The sequence below is a fragment of the Nerophis lumbriciformis genome, linkage group LG29, assembly GCF_033978685.3.
Source record: "Nerophis lumbriciformis linkage group LG29, RoL_Nlum_v2.1, whole genome shotgun sequence".
Lineage (NCBI taxonomy): Eukaryota > Metazoa > Chordata > Actinopteri > Syngnathiformes > Syngnathidae > Nerophis > Nerophis lumbriciformis.
The window spans coordinates 32,730,001-32,752,500 of NC_084576.2; the positions used below are offsets into that span (position 1 = coordinate 32,730,001).

The window sequence follows — 22,500 nt, forward strand, 5'->3', positions numbered from 1 at the left end:
TCCTGATGATTGAGGGAACCCCTCATGAAACAGGCCTGTAGAGATGAAGTAGTCTTGTGATTTTTCCCCCCACACATACATTATATATATATATATATATATATATATATATATATATATATATATTATATGTTAGTTTCCTCTTCAACGCACCTCTCTCTCTCATATTTACTAAACTTTGTGCAAAAAGTGTGTCTCACCCCTTAGAAGGATTTACAATTCTGAGCACTTTCTATATATAAATATATATTTATTTATTATATGTATATATATATATTTATTTTGGATATTTAGTTTGTTTTGTTTTGAAATTGCTGACTTCGTAGACCAGTAGAGGGCGACAACGCTAATAGTGACGTCACAATGGCGTGTGAATGTTTTGTTATTTCTATATGTGTAAACATTAGTTTATTGTGTGACTATATTGACATTAAACCTATTTTATTTATGTCAAAAACACAACGGACGTTATGCTTTTTAAATGTTTATATTTTCAGTCTTACAAACCTAAATGAAGGAAAAAGTGTAAGTAGATAAAACTAAGGAAGGGAAATCATTTATAAGAAAAGGAACATCATACCTCAACAAAATCTAGAGCTTCATATATATATATATATATATATATATATATGTACATATATATACATACAGTATATATATACACATATACATATATATACACATGTATATGTATACATACATGTATATATATGTATATGTATACATATATACATGTGTATATATGTATATATCTACATTTCTACATATACTATATATATATATATATATATATATGTAAAAACACATATGTACATTTACATATTTATTAGGGCTTTCAAACAATTCAAATATCGCAATTAATTGCATTGTTCATAGTTAACTTAAAATGATGGTGATTAACCACAGATATACATCATTTTTCATCATTAATAAGTGGACCCTAGACAAACAATTTTCAAGTTTTAACACTATAAACAAATACGTTGCTTTTAAGAAATGTGTTTTAAAATTCACGCTTTTTTAAACAGCTCAAAACAAAAAGGACAAACATGATTTATTGACAATTAAAAAAAAAAAATGTCTTGCCAGATTTTGCAGGAATACAGAAATCGTATCCCTGCTGTAGGAGCACATGCGTTCAGAGGAGGAGCTACACGTCGACGTTTAGATAACAGTTTCACGCGTACATAACACAAAATGTGGATTGTCACGATCATGCTTTGGTTGTTACAATATCCATCCATCTATTTTCTACCGCTTGTCCCTTTTGGGGTCGAATAGGCCTGCATTATGCTGAATTAAATGATGACAGAAGGGTTGCAACAGCGCCTGTTGCTGGTGAGAAGTGGCATGTACAGGAAGTGGTCGGAATTGTAAAGCCTTCTACGGGGTAAGACACATATTTTTATATGTAGATATATATATACATACTAGAGATTCCGGATTATCCGCGGATCGGGCGGATGAAATTTAAAAAAATTAGATTTTATCCGCGGGTCGGGTCGGGTCGGGCGGTTGAAATAAAAAAAAATTAGATTTTAAATAGATTCAGGCGGGTGGCAGTTAAACCAATTCGGAAATATACATGCATAGTTAAATGTTGTTACCTACATACGAAAAACGAGCAGGCACCTGCAGCATATGCCACAACAGAAGAAAAAAAACAAAAAGAGATGGACACTTTTACGGAGCGGAGAAGGCCCCCGACGCCTCGCCGGGGTCCGGGACCGAGGCCCCTTCCCCCGAGAGGGCCCCACCGGGAGCCGTAGCTGAGGCGATCCGCGAGAAGGGCCCGACGCACGTCCAGGGTCATTCCGCGCCCACCGCACCGACACCCCGCCTCGTCCGCCTTCGCCGCGGCCGGCGTCACGCGCAGCAGGTAAGCAGCTTACCTGCCCGCCACCCCCGTTGCCGGGGGCTCGTAACAGGGGTCACTCCGCGCGCTCCGCCCGCGCAGCTTACCTGCCCGCCACCCCTGTTGCCGGGGGCGCGTAACAGGGGTCACTCCGCGCGCAGTGCGCTCACGAAAGGGGTGGGGCTCACCCTGGTTGATATAGACAGCAGGACGGTGGCCATGGACGTCGGAACCCGCTAAGGAGTGTGTAACAACCCACCTGCCGAATCAACTAGCCCTGAAAATGGATGGCGCTGGAGCGTCGGGCCCATACCCGGCCGTCGCCGGCAGCGAGACGTGCTTGGAGGTGCGCTCAGCGCGGCTCCCATATGATTGCGCACTGGTGTGCGTCTGGGTCGTGACAGCGTGGCACGCGAATGTCTGTGCTGCATTGGATCAGTCTCCTTTCTTTAACAGGCAAAAGCTTTATAACCTCACTAATGCCTTGCATCGTCTATATTAGATATATAACAACGGGCGGGTGCGGTTCTGATCAAATGTTACATCGGGTGGATGGCGGATGGTTGACGACTTTCTGATGCGGTTGCGGATGAAATAATTGCCTATCCGCGCATCTCTAATACATACATATATATATGTGTGTATATATATGTATATACAGTATATATATATATATATATATACACACACATACATATATGTATGTGTGCAGGGCCGGCCCGTGGCATAGGCCGTATAGGCAAATGCTAAGGGCGCCGTCCATCAGGGGGCGCCATGCCAGTGCCACAAATGTTGGAGAAAAAAAAAAATAGAGAAAAAAAAGTTGTTACTATTATTTCTAAATACAAAAAATAATCTCACGTTAATTAAAATGCAAAGTAAAGCCTATTTAATAGAAATATTATTTGTTACAACATTACGCCCCCCCCCTCCTCCCCACGCACGGTGCGCCCCCTCCCTTCCCGTATCATGACTCTTTTTGGACGTCACCACATCAAAAAATCAACACAAGATGTCAAAACGGCCAAAACTGTCAGGTGCCCAGGGAAGAAAAAAGAGAAAAGAAGAGGAGGAGAAACGAGAAAAGACAGAGGTAGCAGGTAGGTAACGTTAGCCTACATGAAATTATTTGTCTGTTACAGAATGTGATAGTAACCTGGCTTTTTAGCATTAAGCTAATGTTACATGATTCGGCAATTGCTAATCAATAAATAGCTAGTTCTGTTTTAACGTCGGGTTAATATTGTGGAGGGGGCTAAATTGGTATGGAAAATAATAATGTAACGTTAGCTAATTACAGTACTCCCACCTTACATTCCTCAGGGACATTTGTATTAGATCTTTTAAGCAGGTGTTTTTTGTTTACATTATTGCCTTCTGGTTAGCTAATGTTTGCCCTGCAGGTAATAGTCACTTTTCCACCCCTTTATATATTAGGTATAGTTGTAAGTAAAAAAAAAAAAGGTCAAAGACAAAGCTATTCGGGTTCTTGTGAGTATATACACTTCACTGCCGATGTGGGGGGGCGCCACCTAAAATCTTGCCTAGGGCGCCAGATTGATTAGGGCCGGGCCTGTATGTGTGTATATATGTATATGTATATATATATATACACCTACATATATGTAGGTGTGTATATACATACATATACTGTATGTATGTGTATATACATATATATATATATATACATACATACATATATGTATATATATATTTGTATAGTGTACCGTCACCTTTTGTGACTGAAAGAAATGGATGAATAAACGGGAGAATCATGTTAAGAAGATTGTGTTGCGATGACATGTTATATTTGTTGATGTTAAAGTTGTGAAAGTGCGTTTGCTTCATTTCCTGCTGCTGCTCCCACCAGCACACGTGTGTTTCTTACACTGGTACTTGTAAGAGAATCTCTCCTCACACACGCTGCAGCTGAACACTTTCTCGCCCGTGTGTCGCCTGGCGTGCACGACCAGTGCCGAGCGGTCGCAAAAGCTCTTGTCGCAGCTCGAACAGGAAAACGGTCTTTCGCCGGTGTGTTTCCTCCTCACGTGCACCTTCAGACATTGACTATTGGCTAGACTTTCGCCGCACTCTGAGCAGACGGACGGTTTCTCTCCGGTGTGCGTCCTCATGTGCGCGACCAGCGCCGACGGGTCGCAGAAGCTTTTAAGGCAGCTGGGACAGGAATGCGGTTTTTCTCCGGTGTGCGTCCTGGCGTGTACTTTCAGGTTCGCCCCCTGAGAGAATCTTTTACCGCAAACTAAGCAGATGAAGGGTTTTTCTCCGGTGTGTATTCGCATGTGTCGTTTCAGACTGCAGCGGTGGTTAAAGGTTTTGTGGCAGTGCGAGCAGGTGAAGTGTGTGTTGTCACTTGTACAGTCCTCACCATCAGACTGTGACCTTGTGTCCTCACCATCTATGACCTTGTCTGCTTGTGATCCTCCTCCTTCTTCTTCTTCTTCTTCTTGTGTTGAGCTGCTGCTCGGAGCTTCCACGTCTCTCTTCTCCTCACTTTCACCTTCCACCTCGTCTTCTTCACTCTTCACCATCACACCCGTCAATCGGAACTCCTGCAGCCATTCCAGATGCTCTCCCTCTTGATTGATGCGCCGTTCCTCCTCTTCCTCTTTGACGTAGGAGGGCTGCGGATCCTCCTGTTCCTCTTTTACGTGAAGGGACTGTACAGGTAAAAGCCAGTAAATTAGAATATTTTGAAAAACTTGATTTATTTCAGTAATTGCATTCAAAAGGTGTAACTTGTACATTATATTTATTCATTGCACACAGACTGATGCATTCAAATGTTTATTTCATTTAATTTTGATGATTTGAAGTGGCAACAAATGAAAATCCAAAATTCCGTGTGTCACAAAATTAGAATATTACTTAAGGCTAATACAAAAAAGGGATTTTTAGAAATGTTGGCCAACTGAAAAGTATGAAAATGAAAAATATGAGCATGTACAATACTCAATACTTGGTTGGAGCTCCTTTTGCCTCAATTACTGCGTTAATGCGGCGTGGCATGGAGTCCATGAGTTTCTGGCACTGCTCAGGTGTTATGAGAGCCCAGGTTGCTCTGATAGTGGCCTTCAACTCTTCTGCGTTTTTGGGTCTGGCATTCTGCATCTTCCTTTTCACAATACCCCACAGATTTTCTATGGGGTTAAGGTCAGGGGAGTTGGCGGGCCAATTTAGAACAGAAATACCATGGTCCGTAAACCAGGCACGGGTAGATTTTGCGCTGTGTGCACGCGCCAAGTCCTGTTGGAACTTGAAATCTCCATCTCCATAGAGCAGGTCAGCAGCAGGAAGCATGAAGTGCTCTAAAACTTGCTGGTAGACGGCTGCGTTGACCCTGGATCTCAGGAAACAGAGTGGACCGACACCAGCAGATGACATGGCACCCCAAACCATCACTGATGGTGGAAACTTTACACTAGACTTCAGGCAACGTGGATCCTGTGCCTCTCCTGTCTTCCTCCAGACTCTGGGACCTCGATTTCCAAAGGAAATGCAAAATTTGCATGGTTGGGTGATGGTTTGGGGTGCCATGTCATCTGCTGGTGTCAGTCCACTCTGTTTCTTGAGATCCAGGGTCAACGCAGCCGTCTACCAGCAAGTTTTAGAGCACTTCATGCTTCCTGCTGCTGACCTGCTCTATGGAGATGGAGATTTCAAGTTCCAACAGGACTTGGCGCCTGCACACAGCGCAAAATCTACCCGTGCCTGGTTTACGGACCATGGTATTTCTGTTCTAAATTGGCCCGCCAACTCCCCTGACCTTAGCCCCATAGAAAATCTGTGGGGTATTGTGAAAAGGAAGATGCAGAATGCCAGACCCAAAAACGCAGAAGAGTTGAAGGCCACTATCAGAGCAACCTGGGCTCTCATAACACCTGAGCAGTGCCAGAAACTCATCGACTCCATGCCACGCCGCATTAACGCAGTAATTGAGGCAAAAGGAGCTCCAACCAAGTATTGAGTATTGTACATGCTCATATTTTTCATTTTCATACTTTTCAGTTGGCCAACATTTCTAAAAATCCCTTTTTTGTATTAGCCTTAAGTAATATTCTCATTTTGTGACACACGGAATTTTGGATTTTCATTTGTTGCCACTTCAAATCATCAAAATTAAATGAAATAAACATTTGAATGCATCAGTCTGTGTGCAATGAATAAATATAATGTACAAGTTACACCTTTTGAATGCAATTACTGAAATAAATCAAGTTTTTCAAAATATTCTAATTTACTGGCTTTTACCTGTATATCCTCAATGTGAGGAGTCTGTGACTCTTCCTCTTCCTCTTTAAAGTGGGGAGGCTGTGGCTCATCATCTTCCACTTTAAAGTGGGGAGTCTGTAACTCCTCCTTTTCCTCTTTAAGGTGGGGGGACTGTGGCTCCTGCTGCTCCATCCTGGAGGTCCGCTACGGCTCCTCAAGAAGACCTCGAAAGAAAACACATTTTTATGCATATCAAATCAAATCAAATCAACTTTATTTATAAAGCACATTTAAAATTTACCACAGGGGTAGCCAAAGTGCTGTACAATGGGCAGGATAAAAGATAATACGAGTACTAGAGATGCGCGGATAGGCAATTTATTTCATCCGCAACCGCGTCAGAAAGTCGTCAACCATCCGCCATCCACCCGATGTAACGTTTGATCAGAACTGCACCCGCCCGCCATCCGCCTGCACCCGCCCGTTGTTATTTATCTAATATAGACGATGCAAGGCATTAGTGAGGCATACCTGCCAACTACTCCGGTTTTCCCGTAATTCGTACGGTTTTCATCAACCTATTCCGGGTTACGGTTGCAGTGATAAAAAATACGGTTTTTCATTCATTAAAAAAAAAAAAGGGTGAAAACTACGCGAATTGCACCTTGTGCAGACAAGATTTTTCAATCGGACACGGAGGAATTTAGCGATGTAAAAGACCACGTTGGGACAACAAAACACAAGTCTAATGTCGTTGCTAGCGATACAAGTGGAAAACTTTCAACGTTTTTCGTCGCCCAAACAGATTCTTTGGATGTGATAAATGCCGAAGTTTTATTTACGGAGGCAATAATTGAGCATGGACTTCCAATCGCACTGGCTGATCACATGGGACAGTTAAATGTTTGTAATGCAACCTTTAAAAATCATTACGCGGTGATCGCGGTCCCAAAAATAAACTTTTCTTGCATGATAATGTCCAGAAAAATTCGCTTTATATTACTATAGAGTCCTTTTAACGAATGAGTTTGATGGTTTATCACAAACCTTAAATGAAAGAAGTCCTTTGTTCTCCTGCACCATGCATGCGCTTTGGCCTTGCTTCGTGTTTGGTGCGCAATCCTGTCGGCTGTATTTCACAGCACGACATACTGTTAAAAGTGTTTATACTATTTATGCTTTCAAGTACAAGTTGAAGAAATCTTGTTAAATGTTGACAGCATAACTACCAAAATACAGAAGTATGTCCTTAATATTTTTGCAGTGCTATTTCTGTTGAAAAGTTAAAATGATTACATTAGAGATGTGATGTGCCACTTTTCAAGTGTCTGATGGCTTCAATTAATTTTCATGAATTTTTCATATTTTGAATTCTTTTGAAAGGCTTACAAAAAAACTACATTTGAATTGTAATTCCATGCTATTGACAGGACTATTAATTGTAATGAAGTTAGCTTACCATGTTTACAGTATGATAATTGTGATAGAAATGTGAATTTTAGGCACAGAATATTTTTTACAATTGAACAAGGCAGTAGATTATACAAGCTTGGACAGAAAGTTAATAATGACACCAATTTTTTTTTTTAATGGAATTGTTTAGTACTGTTTTACCATTTGTTTACTGTAAAAAGTGTTTATACTTTCAATTAACAAATTGAAGTCTTGTGAAAGGTTGACAGGATAACTGGCATTAACTGTCAAAATAATTTCAAACTATTGAAGTTAGCTTACAGAATAAACATGTCAATCAACCCATATGATTTTTGCTGTAATATTTTTGTTTTGAAAAGTCACTGTGACTGATAGAAAAGTGATGGTTTTAGCAACATTTTAACCTGTCTGAATGCTAATAATCATTTTGCGTCGGGGGGCGAAGGAACCCCCCACCAGGACTTTGTCCTGGACCTACCGGGGCCTGCGGCCCCTGGACCCTGGCTACTAGGTTTTTCTGATTTCAAAAGTTGGCAGGTATGGTAGTTTTTTCTATATTTTTATTGTAATATTTTCAGAATGTGTTTGTTCTATTTTTGGCCAAAGAAAACAATCTGAAGTTGCCTTTATTTTTTTAGTTCTAACGTCATGATTTTAATAGTCCGGCCCGCGTGTGCACATATTTTCCTCCATGTGGCCCCTGAGCTAAAATGACTTTGACAGCCCTGATGTAATGTAACAAGACAAATATATGACGCTAATAAAATGCGCTATAGCCCACCATGCAAAGTAGATGTCATTTTCATAACAGATTACATGTATATGGGAATCACTGCAGTTTTTTTTTATTTTATATTGTATATTATTATTTTTGGAGTGCAAATACAAACTCATACATACTTACTTCCACATCTTGACAATGCTCTTCCACTCAGTAAAAATACCCCACCAGTTATTTATGGTAATGATGAACTATAAAGGCAGTAAACATGTGAGTGTAAGAAATAAACAAACCTGTTCTGTGGAGCACAACTTGAGGCTTCTTGAAAACGCTGCTTTGCTGCGAGCGTAAACGAACGTAAATGTCGCAAAACAATAACAAAAAAAAGGTAAATGTCGTAAAACAATAACAAAGATTATGGCGGTCGTGCGCATGCGCGGACCGATCGCGTAGCAACACAGAAAAGAACAGTTTGATCATTCAACTGCGTCAATTCCTTCTTTTGTGTGTTTGTGTTTCTGTGTATTCGTCCAACGGATAAAAAAAACTACACCTCCTTACTTATTTCGGTCGATTCGTCTCAGTAAACTCCGGAGCTTTTCAGGCTAGCTTAGTTAGCTTAGCTTGTTAGCAGCTAACAAGCTATACTCGCCTGGGAAGGTCCAGCGTTCACTAAGTCGAGTTCATTCAAAAAATAAATAATAAAGTGTAGTTTTCATACGATGGCCGAATAAGTATAAACGTATAAATGAATGAATTAATGCGGTACAAATAGAATGAAGCCCGCCGCTTTGCTGCGAGCGTAAACGAACGTAAATGTCGTAAAAAAATAACAAAAAACGCAAATGTCGTAAAACAATAACAAAGATTATGAGAGTTTTGCGCATGCGCGGACTGATCACGTAGTAACAGCATCAACAAAAAAAGAACAGTTTGATCATTCATCTGCGTTAATTCCTTCGTTTCTGTGTTTGTGTGTATTCGTCTATCGGATAAGAAACTGCACCTCCTTACTTATTTGGGTCGATTCGTCTCAGTAAACTCCGAAGCTTTTCAGGCTAGCTTAGTTAGCTTAGCTTGTTAGCAGCTAACAAGCTACGCTAACTAGCAAGCTACACTCGCCCGGGAAGGTCCAGCGTTCACTAAGTCGAGTTTATTCAAAAAATAAATAATAAAGTGTAGTTTTCATAAGATGGCCGAATAAGTAAAAACGTATAAATGAATGAATTAACGCGGTACAAATAGAATGAAGCCCGCTGCGAGCGTAAACGAACGTAAATGTCGTAAAAAAAATAACAAGAAACGTAAATGTCGTGAAAAAATAACAAGAAACGTAAATGTCGTGAAAAAATAACAAAAAACGTAAATGTCGTAAAAAATAACAAAAAACGTAAACGTCGTAAAAAATAACAAAAAACGCAAATGTCGTAAAAAATAACAAAAAACATAAATGTCATTAAAAAAATAAAGATTATGGCGGTTTTGCGCATGCGCGGACTGATCACGCAGTAACAGCATCGACAGAAAAGAACAGTTTGATCATTCATCTGCGTTAATTCCTTCGTTTCTGTGTTTGTGTGTATTCGTCTAACGCAGGGGTCGGCAACCCAAAATGATGAAAGAGCCATATTGGACCAAAAATACAAAAACAAATCTGTCTGGAGCCGCAAAAAATTAAAAGTCATATTACATAGAGATAGTGTGTCATGAGATATAAATTGAATTAAGGACTTAAAAGAAACTAAATGACCTCAAATATAGCTACAAATGAGGCATAATGATGCAATATGTACATATAGCTAGCCTAAATAGAATGTTAGCATCGATTAGCTTGCAGTCATGCAGTGACCAAATATGTCTGATTAGCACTCCATACAAGTCAATAACATCGACAAAACTCACCTTTGTGTATTCATGCACAACCTTAAAAGTTTGGTGGACAAAATGAGACAGAAAAAGAAGTGGCATAAAACACGTCCTAGAAAGTCGGAGAAAGTTATACATGTAAACAAACTACGGTGAGTTCAAGGACCGCCATAATTAGTAGGACAAAACGGCGCTCGCCAAATACTCGAATCAGTGAAGCATGTTTAATATAAACAGTGTGCTTTATAACAATTAGGGAGGTTTGTGTCATGTTTGTCCTCTTGCAGAAACCATATTAAAACAAAAAATATATTTTTTCCCCTCATCTTTTTCCATTTTTCATACATTTTTGAAAAAGCTCCAGAGAGCCACTAGGGCGGCGCTAAAGAGCCGCATGCGGCTCTAGAGCCGCGGGTTGCCGACCCCTGGTCTATCGGATAAGAAACTGCACCTCCTTACTTATTTGGCTCGATTCGTCTCAGTAAACTCCGGAGCTTTTCAGGGTAGCTTAGTTAGCTTAGCTTGTTAGCAGCTAACAAGCTAAGCTACACTCGCCTGGGAAGGTCCAGCGTTCACTAAGTCGAGTATATAAAAAAAATAATAATAATAACGTGTAGTTTTCATACAAAGGCCGAATAAGTGTAACCTATTTTTATGGGCTTTCCTCTTTGTGATGTTAAGTTCCTGTTACACGCTGTTATACAGCATATGCCTTGAGCTCTTATTTTGAAGGCGCAAAGAGCAGAAGTGATGACACGTAGTGGAGCGGAAGGTTTTGAAAAGAAAGTGTCCCCGTGTAAAACTGGAGTAAATGTAACCGAGGGTTATATATGTCGCCTATACTGTATAAAACTACAAAATAACAAACACGGTTGGCTCCAGTTTTACACGAGGACCACTTTATTTTATTTTCAAAACCTCCGCTCCACCACAACTTTCCATCACTTCCGCTCTTAACGCCTTCTAAATAAGAGCTCAAGGCATATTCTGTATGACAGGAACTTAACATCACAAAGAGGAAAGCCCATAAAAATAGGTTACATAAGTATAAATGTGAATGCTTTTAAAAAATAGCTTAAAAACCCTTCTTTTTTTTTAAAAAAAAAGCCTTTTTTTAGATTTATGCGTGCTAGTTCTAGTTTTTATTTTTATTTATTTGTATTATCTTTTTTTAATGCACTTTGAGGTTGTTTGCTCGATGTAAAGTGCTTTTTACAAATAAAGTATATTATTATTATTACTATTATAAATGAATGAATTAACGCGGTACAAATAGAACGCAGCCCGCTGCTTTGCTGCAAGCGTAAACAAACGTAAATGTCGTAAAACAATAACAAAACTATGTCGGTCGTGCGCATGCGCGGACCGATCGCGTAGCAACAGCATCAACAGAAACGAACAGTTTGATCATTCATCTGCGTAGTTAATTCCTTCGTTTCTGCGTTTGTATGGATTCGTCTATCGGATAAAAAACTACACATTCTTTCTTATTTGGGTCGATTCGTCTCAGTAAACTAAGCTAGCTTTTCAGGGCTAGCTTAGTTAGCTTAGCTTGTTAGCTTCACGTCATCAAGTGTGAGCGTAAAGTGTTGAGATTGTGTGAAAATGTGCAAACTACAAACGCTGAGAGTGTTGGTGAATCAGCGACTAAGTGCGGCGGCGGAAGAAATCTTCGCGGCGATAGAAAGAACGATGGCAGAGTACCGGGAGGAACTGGAGAAGGAGCGACAAGGTCAACTACTGCACGCAGTTTTCAACACAAATGGTTTGTTTGTTTACTTCTGACTCTCACATGTCGTCATTAATTAACATGGAAGAACATTTGGATACTTTCATAAACAATCAAATGAACATTTCAGCACATACACAATGTTGACATCTATGGTTATATTTTTATAAACAATGTAATGTTATTTCATGGACGATGACTCTAACCTTTCAATTTGGCTGCCGGGTGTTGTACCGAAATCTGTTACCCATCGGAATTTGTAACTCCAGGGGGCGATGTTCCGGCAACACCGATGCATCGGCGCATGCGTCGAGCTCATAGAGCAAAACCCTGTGTCGGTGCACGTACCGCTTTTAGAAAGTCACGTGACCGATCATGAGCTGTTTTGGTCACGTGACCGATACGCCAACTGTGTCGCACTGACGCCTCCTCTGTGCCCTGTGAGCGGCTCTTTTCTACAGCCGGTGAAATAATAACTAAAAAAAATCGTCTAAAATGTAATACGTCGGAAAAACTTCTTTTTTTTTTTTTTTAATAAAAATGTGTAAAAAAATAAAATTAAAACAGTTCCCAGTCCACAATCATCCACAACACGTTCTCTTAGATGTCCATGTTATGATACATGTTCACATTATTTATTGACCGTATCTAAAAAAGATACAAATATATTTTTATTTAAATGAAGATATGAAATAATCCTAAATGACTTGGTTTATATTATTGTATATACTAGGGCAGGGGTCACCAACGCGGTGCCCGCGGTCACCAGGTAGCCCGTAAGGACCAGATCAGTCGCCCGCTGGCCTGTTCTAAAAATAGCTCAAAGAGCAGCACTTACCAGTGAGCTGCCTCTATTTTTTTAAATTGTATTTATTTACTAGCAAGCTGGTCTCGCTTTGCTCGACATTTTTAATTCTAAAAGAGACAAAACTCAAATAGAATTTGAAAATCCAAGAAAATATTTTAAAGACTTGGTCTTCACTTGGAATAAGCGGTAGAAAATGGATGGATGGATAAGTCTTCACTTGTTTAAATAAATTCATTTATTTTTTACTTATTACTTTTAGAAATACAATTTTAGAGAAAAAAATACAACCTTAAAAATGATTTTAGGATTTTTAAACAAATATACCTTTTTACCTTTTAAATTTCTTCCTCTTCTTTCCCGACAATTTAAATCAATGTTCAAGTAATTTTATTTTTTATTTTTTTTATTGTAAAGAATAATAAATATTTTAGCTTCTGGTTTTTCCACGAAGAATATTTGTGAAATATTTCTTCAAACTTACTATGATTAAAATTCAAAAAAAATTATTCTGGCAAATCTAGAAAATCTGTAGAATCAAATTTAAATCTTATTTCAAATTATTTTGAATTTCTTTTAAAAATTTCTGGAAAATCTAGAAGAAATACTGATTTGTCTTTGTTAGAAATATAGCTTGGTCCAATTTGTTAAATATTCTAACAAAGTGCAGATTGGATTTTAACCAATTTAAAACATGTCATCAAAATTCTAAAATGTATCTTAATCAGGAAAAATTACTAATGATGTTCCATAAATTATTTTTTTTAATTTTTTCAAAAAGATTCAAATTAGCTAGTTTTTCTCTTCTTTTTGTCGGTTGAATTTTGAATTTTAAAGAGTCGAAATTGAAGATAAACTATGTTTCAAAATTTTATTTTAATTTTTTTCGTGTTTTCTCCTCTTTTAAACCGTTCAATTAAGTGTTTTTTTCATCATTTATTCTCTACAAAAAACCTTCCGTAAAAGGAAAAAAAAAATGTACGACGGAATGACAGACAGAAATACCCATTTTTTTAATATATATAAATGTATTTATTTAGCTATTCTTGTTTAAATCACACTTACGTGTAACTTACAAATGACAATATATTTATTTATTTAAGTGTGTATCAAACTGGTAGCCCTTCGCATTAATCAGTACCCAAGAAGTAGTTTTTGGTTTCAAAAAGGTTGGTGACCCCTGTACTAGGGCATCAAATCAGTGTCAGTTGAGTCGGTCCATAGGTTGCCTGTAGGGATTTTTAATGTCCAGCAGATGTCAGTATTTAGTGACACAGTATCGACACAGTATCAATACAGTTTTGCAATGTGTCCAAACGCTTCATGACGCCTCATCAACCCATCACTATAGTATGAGTCCATTGTTATTATTAATGCTGAAATTCTGACAACTGACGTTTCAGCCTTAAAGATAGTTTACGCCATTTACGCAAGCGTTCTTCTTCTCCTCCTCTTTGGGCTTGCCGTTTAACCATCAAACAAACGTCATGGGAACATCGCCCCCTGGAGTTACAAATTCCGATGGGTAACAGATTTCGGTACAACACCGGCAATGCATTGTGGGATACTTTAAGCCAAAAATCAGAAGCCCTCTATACCTGGACCAGAACACCCTTGTGCATGAGATCACCTTTCTACAAATTGTAAATACAAAGAGAATACAACAAATCCTTTTCAACTTATATTCAATTGAATAGACTGCAAAGACAAGATATTTTAATGTTCACACTGAGAATTTTTTTTTTTTTGTGGCAAATAATCATTACCTTAGAATTTAATGCGCGACATTTCTGGGTGTTGTTGATAAACGGCGTTGGCTTTGCATAGTAGAGTTTTAACTTGCACTTACAGATGTAGCGACCAACTGTAGTTACTGACAGTGGTTTTCTGAAGTGTTCCTGAGCCCATGTGGTGATATCCTTTACACACCGATGTCGTTTTTTGATGCAGCACCGCCTGAGGGATCCAAGGTGTGTAATATCATGGCTTACGTGCAGTGATTTCTCCACATTCTCCGAACCTTTTGATGATATTACGGAGCGTAGATGGTGAAATCCCTCAATTCCTTGCTTGAGAAATGTTGTTCTTAAACAATTTGTTGTTGACAAAGTGGTGACCCTCGCCCCCGTCCTTGTTTGTGAATGACTGAGCATTTCATGGAAGCTGCTTTTATACCCAATCATGGCACCCACCTGTTCCCAATTAGCCTGTTCACCTGTGGGATGTTCCAAATAAGTCTTTGACGAGCATTCCTCAACTTTCTCAGTCTTTTTTGTCACTTGTGCTAGCTTTTTTGAAACATGTTGCAGGCATCAAATTCCAAATGAGCTAATATTTGCAAAATATAACAAAGTTTACCAGTTCAAATGTTAAATATCTTGTCTTTGCAGTCGATTCAATTGAATATAAGTTGAAAAGGATTTGTTGTATTCTCTTTTTATTTACCATTTACACAACGTGACAACTTCACTGCTTTTGGGTTCTGTACATCTATATTTCCATACCTGCCAACTTTTGAAATCAGAAAAACCTAGTAGCCAGGGTCCAGGGGCCACAGGCCCCGGTAGGTCCAGGACAAAGTCCTGGTGGGGGGTTCAGGCTTCGCCCCCTGACGCAAAATGATTATTAGCATTCAGACAGGTTAAAATGTTGCTAAAACCATCACTTTTCTATCAGTCACAGTGACTTTTCAAAACAAAAATATTACAGCAAAAATCATATGGGTTGATTGACATGTTTATTCTGTAAGCTAACTTCAATAGTTTGAAATTATTTTGACAGTTAATGCCAGTTATCCTATCAACCTTTCACAAGACTTCAATTTGTTCATTGAAAGTATAAACACTTTTTACAGTAAACAAATGGTAAAACAGTACTAAACAATTCCATTAAAAAAAAAATTGGTGTCATTATTAACTTTCTGTCCAAGCTTGTATAATCTACTGCCTTGTTCAATTGTAAAAAATATTCTGTGCCTAAAATTCACATTTCTATCACAATTATCATACTGTAAACATGGTAAGCTAACTTCATTAAAATTAATAGTCCTGTCAATAGCATGGAATTACAATTCAAATGTCGTTTTTTTGTAAGCCTTTCAAAAGAATTCAAAATATGAAAAATTCATGAAAATGAATTGAAGCCATCAGACACTTGAAAAGTGGCACATCACATCTCTAATGTAATCATTTGAACTTTTCAACAGAAATAGCACTGCAAAAATATTAAGGACATACTTCTGTATTTTGGTAGTTATGCTGTCAACATTTAACAAGATTTCTTCAACTTGGACTTGAAAGCATAAATAGTATAAACACTTTTAACAGTATAACAGTACTAAACAATTCCAATAGATAACATTGGTGTCATTACCTTTTTGTGGCTAAAATCCAAATTTATTCTATCAGATTGATCATACTGCAAAAATGATATGGTAACTTTATGATAAGTTTACTTCATTAAAATGTAATTCAATAGCATCATTAGCATGGAACTACAATTCAATTGCAGTTTTCTGTAAGCCTTTCAAAAGAATTGAAGAAGAATTAATGAAAATGAATTTTTCGAGTCGGGGAACATTTTCCGAAATAACTGTCCCATGTGATCAGCCAGTGCGATTGGAAGTCCATGCTCAATTATTGCCTCCGTAAATAAAACTTCGGCATTTATCACATCCAAAGAATCTGTTTGGGCGACGAAAAACGTTGAAAGTTTCCCACTTGTATCGCTAGCAACGGCATTAGACTTGTGTTCTTTTGTCCCGACGTGGTCTTTTACATCGCTAATTCCTCCGTGTCCGATCGAAAAATCTTGTCTGCACAAGGTGCAATTCGCGTAGTTTTCACCCTTTTTTTTTTTTTAATTAATGAAAAACCGTATTTTTTATCACTGCAACCGTAACCCGGAATAGGTTGATGAAAACCGTACGAATTACGGGAAAACCGGAGTAGTTGGCAGGTATGCCTCACTAATGCCTTGCATCGTCTATATTAGATATATAACAACGGGCGGGTGCGGGCGGATGGCGGGCGGGTGCAGTTCTGATCAAACGTTACATCGGGTGGATGGCGGATGGTTGACGACTTTTTGACGCGATTGCGGATGAAATAAATTGCCTATCCGCGCATCTCTAGTACTCGTATTATCTTTTATCCTGCCCATTGTACGTTGAAAGTTTCCCACTTGTATCGCTAGCAACGGCATTAGACTTGTGTTTTTTTGTCCCGACGTGGTCTTTTACATGGCTAATTCCTCCGTGTCCGATCGAAAAATCTTGTCTGCAATTCGCCTAGTTTTCACCCTTTTTTGGAACGGATAATTATTCCCGGATAGGCTTTTGAATATTCTTCACGGAATGACTGCAGTTTTCTTTTCGGTTTAAGACTCGTTTGCCATTTTTCTCCGGCTGATTCCATGATCGTTCGCTCGTTTGGAAACAATGGGCAACAGGTGCCTCGTGCTTGGCAGCGGTGCTATAAATAGCCTCGCGCATGGCATTCGGAATGGCTCGATAGGAAGTTACGGGAAGCAGTGTCGATTGTCATTGTTGTTACGCAATTTCGTGAATAAAACTTTAAAAAAAAAAAATTTTTTTAATTAATGAAAAACCGTATTTTTTATCACTGCAACCGTAACCCGGAATAGGTTGATGAAAACCGTACTAATTACGGGAAAACCGGAGTAGTTGGCAGGTATGGTTTTATTGCCATTGTTTGAGAACGGGTTCACAAACTTAATCCCTTCATACAGATAGAGACTGAAACTGGCTAAACTTGTTATGAGGACCATTAAGTGTTTCGCCGCCGAGGCTGTGGAGGAGCTGCGCGCATGTTTGGAGACGACAGACTGGGAGGCAATTGGAGCGGCCACGGACAATCTGGACGAGTATACGGACACTGTGACCTCATACATTCAGTTCAATGAGGCGCGCATCATTCCAAAGCGCACCAGGGCTTGTTATAACGACGACAGGCCCTGGTTCACACCCAAGCTCCGACAGATGCGCAAAAAAAGAAGGAGGCTGCGTGGAGAAGCGGGGACCGGAGTACCTACAGAGAAGCGTAGTACCACTTCAACGGGGAAGTGGAGAAAGCTAAATCTGTGTACTCTAACCGTCTACAGCAGGGGTCGGCAACCTTTACCACACAAAGAGCCATTTTGACCAGTTTCACAAATTAAAGAAAACAATGGGAGCCACAAAAATCTTTTGAAATTTAAAATGAAATAACACTGCATACAAAGTTGTTGTTTTTTGCTTTGTGCTATGTATAAACCAGGGCTCTCAGGCACAATGGCTCGTTTGCCATTTTTCTCCGGCTGATTCCATGATCGTTCGCTCGTTTGGAAACAATGGGCAACAGGTGCCTCGTGCTTGGCAGCGGTGCTATAAGTAGCCTCGCACATGGCATTCGGAATGGCTCGATAGGAAGTTACGGGAAGCAGTGTCGATTGTCATTGTTGTTACGCGATTTCGTGAATAAAACTTTTTTTTAAATATTTTTTTTTAATTAATGAAAAACCGTATTTTTTTATCACTGCAACCGTAACCCGGAATAGGTTGATGAAAACCGTACTAATTACGGGAAAACCGGAGTAGTTGGCAGGTATGTAGGACATCCACGCAACAGGTGTTGTACGAGTTGTTAGAATGTACCGTATTTTCCGCACTATAAGGCGCACCTAAAAACCACAAATGTTCTCAAAAGCTGACAGTGCGCCTTATAACCCGGTGCGCTTTATTACGATTCATTTTCATAAAGTTTCGATCTCGCAACTTCGGTAAACAGCCGCCATCTTTTTTCCCGGTAGAACAGGAAGCGCTTCTTCTTCTACGCAAGCAACCGCCAAGGAAAGCACCCGCCCCCATAGAACAGGAAGCGCTTCTTCTTCTACTGTAAGCAACCACCCGCCCCCGGAAGAAGAAGAAAAAACGCGCGGATATCACCGTACGTTTCATTTCCTGTTTACATCTGTAAAGACCACAAAATGGCTCCTACTAAGCGATCCGGTTCATAAAAAGACGCAATCTCTCCATCCGCACACGGATTACTACCGTATTTCACAGCAACTGATATTCCTGTGAACCGCACTGTGGAACGGGAGCACGTACGGTGAATATTCGCACCACAGGGAATGAGAAGTCATCCTTCACTGTGGTTCTAGCTTGCCATGCTAACTTCCACCCATGGTGATATTCAAAAGGAAGACCTTGCCAAAAGAGACCTTTCCAGCCGGCGTCATCATAAAAGCTAACTCGAAGGGATGGATGGATGAAGAAAAGATGAGCGAGTGGTTAAGGGAAGTTTACGCGAAGAGGCCGGGTGGCTTTTTTCACACAGCTCCGAAGGCGAACACACCTTCACTAAGACGGGCAGACAGCGCCGGACGACATACGCCAACATTTGCCAGTGGATCGTAAATGCCTGGGCAGATATTTCGGTCACAACTGTGGTCCGAGCTTTCCGGAAGGCAGGATTCACAGAACAACAGCGACACTGACTCCCGATGACTTCGACGAGACGGAACCGGCCATTTTGGATACCACGCTTGCGCAACTTTTCAATTCGGACACCGAAGACGAAGAATTCGAAGGATTTACGAATGAAGAATAACTTCAGAAGGTGAGCGCTATGTTTATTTTGTGTGTTGTGACATTAACGTTCGAGCAACATTATGTTACTATTGCTCTACACCATTTTGAATTTTACTATGTTTGTGATTGCACATTTGCGTACATTTTGGGACAGAGTTGTTAGAACGCTGGTTTTCAATATATTATTAAAGTTTGACTGAACTATCTGACTGTTTTTTTGACATTCACTTTAGCGCAGCGTTTTTTTGACATTCACTTTAGCGCAGCGTAGGCGCGGCTTTTAGTCCGGGGCGGCTTATTGGTGGACAAAATTATGAAATATGTAATTCATAGAAGGTGCGGCTAATAATCCGGTGCGCCTTATAGTGCGGAAAATACGGTAAGTTTTACGGCTGTGTTTATTTTGTCCTTTTTTTTTTTATGACTTGTATGGCTTCAGATATTGGGTATGGTGACGACACCTTGAATATCAACGTGGTGACTGATGAGATCGTCAGAGACATTGTCGGAACATACTCGTCTAAAGCGTGAGTTTGTCTTCTTGTGTCCTGCAGACGTCTATGAAGGACATATTCACCAGGGAGAGCCACAGCCCCCTGCATTGAGGAGGAGGAGTCCCAGACCCCCCAAATTAAAAAGGAAGCGGATGAGGCGCAGCTGCCCGCAGGTTAAAGAGGAGGAGGAGGAACACCACGTCAGTCGAGGCGGACTTGACCAGGTCGATGGCACCGAGATGCCCTTGATTGGTGTGATGGTGAGGGGTGAAGATGATGAGGTCAAAAGTGAAAATGAGGAGAAGGGAGACGTGGAACCTCCGAGGAGCAGCTCAACACAACACATGACAGAAGATGATGGAGGATCACCAGCAGACGAGATCTTAGCTCCACTGTCAGATGGTGAGGACACGACGTCACACTCTGCGGACACCGAGGAGGAAGACTCCAAGAGTGAGGTGACACGGCACACCGACAACACACACTTCCAGTGCTCTCACTGCGGCAAAACCTTTAAATGCAGCCGCAATCTGAAAAGACACGCCATCACACACACCGGAGAAAAACCTTTCCCCTGTTCGATCTGCGGTAACGGCTTTTCCCGAAAAGACAAGTTAAAGAGACACATGGGGACGCACACCGGAGAAAAACCATTTATGTGCTCAGGTTGCGGCAAAAGATTCTCCAGGAAGGAACATTTGGAAACACACATGAGGATACACACCGGAGGCACGAATTTTCCCTTGGCCCGGTGGCTCAGCGGGTAAAACGGAAGCTCGTGTAGTTCCCGGTTCGATTCCAGCATCTGCCATCCTGGATCACTTCACCCCAGTGCCACAACAACATGTTATAAGTGTAAAAAACAAAACATGTATTCTATTTAACTTGCCAGGAAATGTGTCATAACATCATGTGGTCTATTCTGTGCACACTTAGGAGCAATAACATCATTTGGATCCATTTCATTCAAGTTAGAAGAGGATGCATATTTCTGCCCTTTTTTTTGGTACAAAATTTGTTTCATAAAACTCAATAATATCAATAATAATAATAATTAAAGCTGCAAGCAGCGTTGTTCGGGCCCGCGTATTTGGCAGGTGCTAGTCCTAAGTGTCCCAATACTTTTGTCTACTTGTAGTCTGAAGTGTCCCAAGACTTTTGTCTAGTGTACCTACCTTGTCTGCATTGTGTGGGCACGTTGGTGCTTCCTGCTTTTAAGCAGCCATCTTGAAAAAACAGCATTTCAGCAGCATCAGCGCAGCGGCTCTTTGAAGGGTCATAAAATCAAAACCGGAGCAGGTATTAAAAATCCCATCTATACTTTTAATCACAAGGGTTTTATCTCTCACCTGTGTTAGTTTGAAGGCGAAACGACAAACGCTGTCAGAGGAGATAGATTTTGAAGAAAGGTGACCGCTTTTTACAAAAATGTAGTGTTGAAGGGGGAATAGCAAACTTCCTGTCGATTTTTGCTGGGGGTTGTCAATTTATGAAATGTAGGTCTAAGTGAGACCTACATAGAGGTTTTTGTTTCATGTCTCTCCGACCTTCCCAGTGGGAGTTACAGGCAGTTTTGTAGTTTTCTTCTTCCGAGGAGCAGTTTTTTGTCCGTTTAATTAAAAAATTGCTGTAGAGCACAAGTTTTTGATTTGGGGTTAGGTTTTTTCATTAGATCACAGTTTTAGCCAGTCCTGATGTGTGTGTTCAGTTTGGTGAGTTTTGAAGCATGTTAAGGGGGTGAAATTACAGCTCAAAGAGGCAAAAGTGACTGTTTTTAGTACTTTTTTGTCTTGAAGGGGGAATTGCCAACTTCCTGTAGATTTTAGCCCGACAATGTACAATTATGAAAGCTAGGTCTAAGTCAGACCTACATAGAGGATTTTGTTTCATGTTTTTCCGACCTTCCTAGTGGGAGTTACAGGCAGTGTACTTTTTTTGTTTTTATAGGGGGCGCTAGAGCGCAATTTTAATTTTTGAGGTTCGTTTTTTATAAAAAAAAAAAGGCAATTTTCGCAGGTCCTGATGTGTGGGTCAAATTTGGTGAGTTTTGAAGCATGTTAAGTGGGTCAAATTAGTGCTCAAAGAGGCGGCGGAAGAAGAAAGAAAGAAAGAAAGAGAAAGAATAATAAAACCTTACAATAACAATAGGTCCTTATGTCCCATTGCGGGCCCTAAAAATATAATTATTTTACATAAACAAGATAGATCTTGTAGAAAAATAATATTTCTAATCGAGAAATTGGCATAGTGTGACTGAGATGAGGAAAAGGAGGAATCATGTTTACTTGATTAAAAGAGAGCGGGACCAGAACTGCATCTTTTCCGGGCCACAGGTGTCAAACTCAAGGCCCCGGGGGGCCAGATGTGGCCCCGCCACTTCATTTGATTTGGCCCTGGAAATAATATGTATCAAAAAAGTAGTGTAACTTTTCTTACTAAATGTATTCTTTCGTACTATTTTGGGAGGAAAAAAAAAGCATCTGTACTCACTCACTTCACTTAAATATTGTCTAATTATGCAAAAATATATAATCAAGCATTCAAATAATTTTTTAAGTAGAAATAAATACTAATAATAATGATTTCAAAGCTTAGTTATCCATCAAATTGTGCAATGCTAAAGTAATACTAGATTACATCCATCCATCCATTTTTCTACCGCTTGTCCCTTTTGGGGTCGATTTTGTGGTAAAATTGTGAAGTTTACTAGGGTTTTTACAGCATTTTTCTCTAAATTAAAAAAAAAAAACAGGGAGACAGAACAGGATCAAACA

General features: G+C 39.8%; 2 protein-coding genes across 3 annotated transcripts in view; one reads left to right on the forward strand and one right to left on the reverse strand.

Annotated features, from left to right (window-relative positions):
• The window catches only part of LOC133571768 (uncharacterized), a 13,076-nt gene extending 4,197 nt beyond the window's left edge, over nt 1-8,879 (reverse strand). Inside the window, exons 1-3 of one of the 2 annotated variants that reach the window (XM_072911929.1) lie at nt 8,534-8,879; nt 6,125-6,309; nt 4,269-4,533 (exon numbers count right to left, since the gene is read on the reverse strand). In XM_072911929.1, the coding sequence (XP_072768030.1) occupies nt 4,269-4,533; nt 6,125-6,277 (418 nt within the window). In that variant the 5' untranslated portion in view covers nt 6,278-6,309; nt 8,534-8,879. Of the gene's footprint in view, nt 1-3,164; nt 4,534-6,124; nt 6,310-8,533 lie in introns of those variants that run through there. The other variant, XM_061924251.2, reaches the window with a different exon arrangement.
• A 2,459-nt stretch (nt 8,880-11,338) lies between these two features.
• Nucleotides 11,339-21,500, forward strand: LOC133571767 (uncharacterized). Its single transcript, XM_061924250.2, has 2 exons — nt 11,339-11,871; nt 19,787-21,500. Exons 1-2 carry the CDS (start codon nt 11,712-11,714, stop codon nt 20,491-20,493), a joined length of 867 nt encoding a protein of 288 aa, XP_061780234.1. The 5' UTR covers nt 11,339-11,711; the 3' UTR covers nt 20,494-21,500.
• The last annotated feature ends 1,000 nt before the right edge of the window (nt 21,501-22,500 follow it).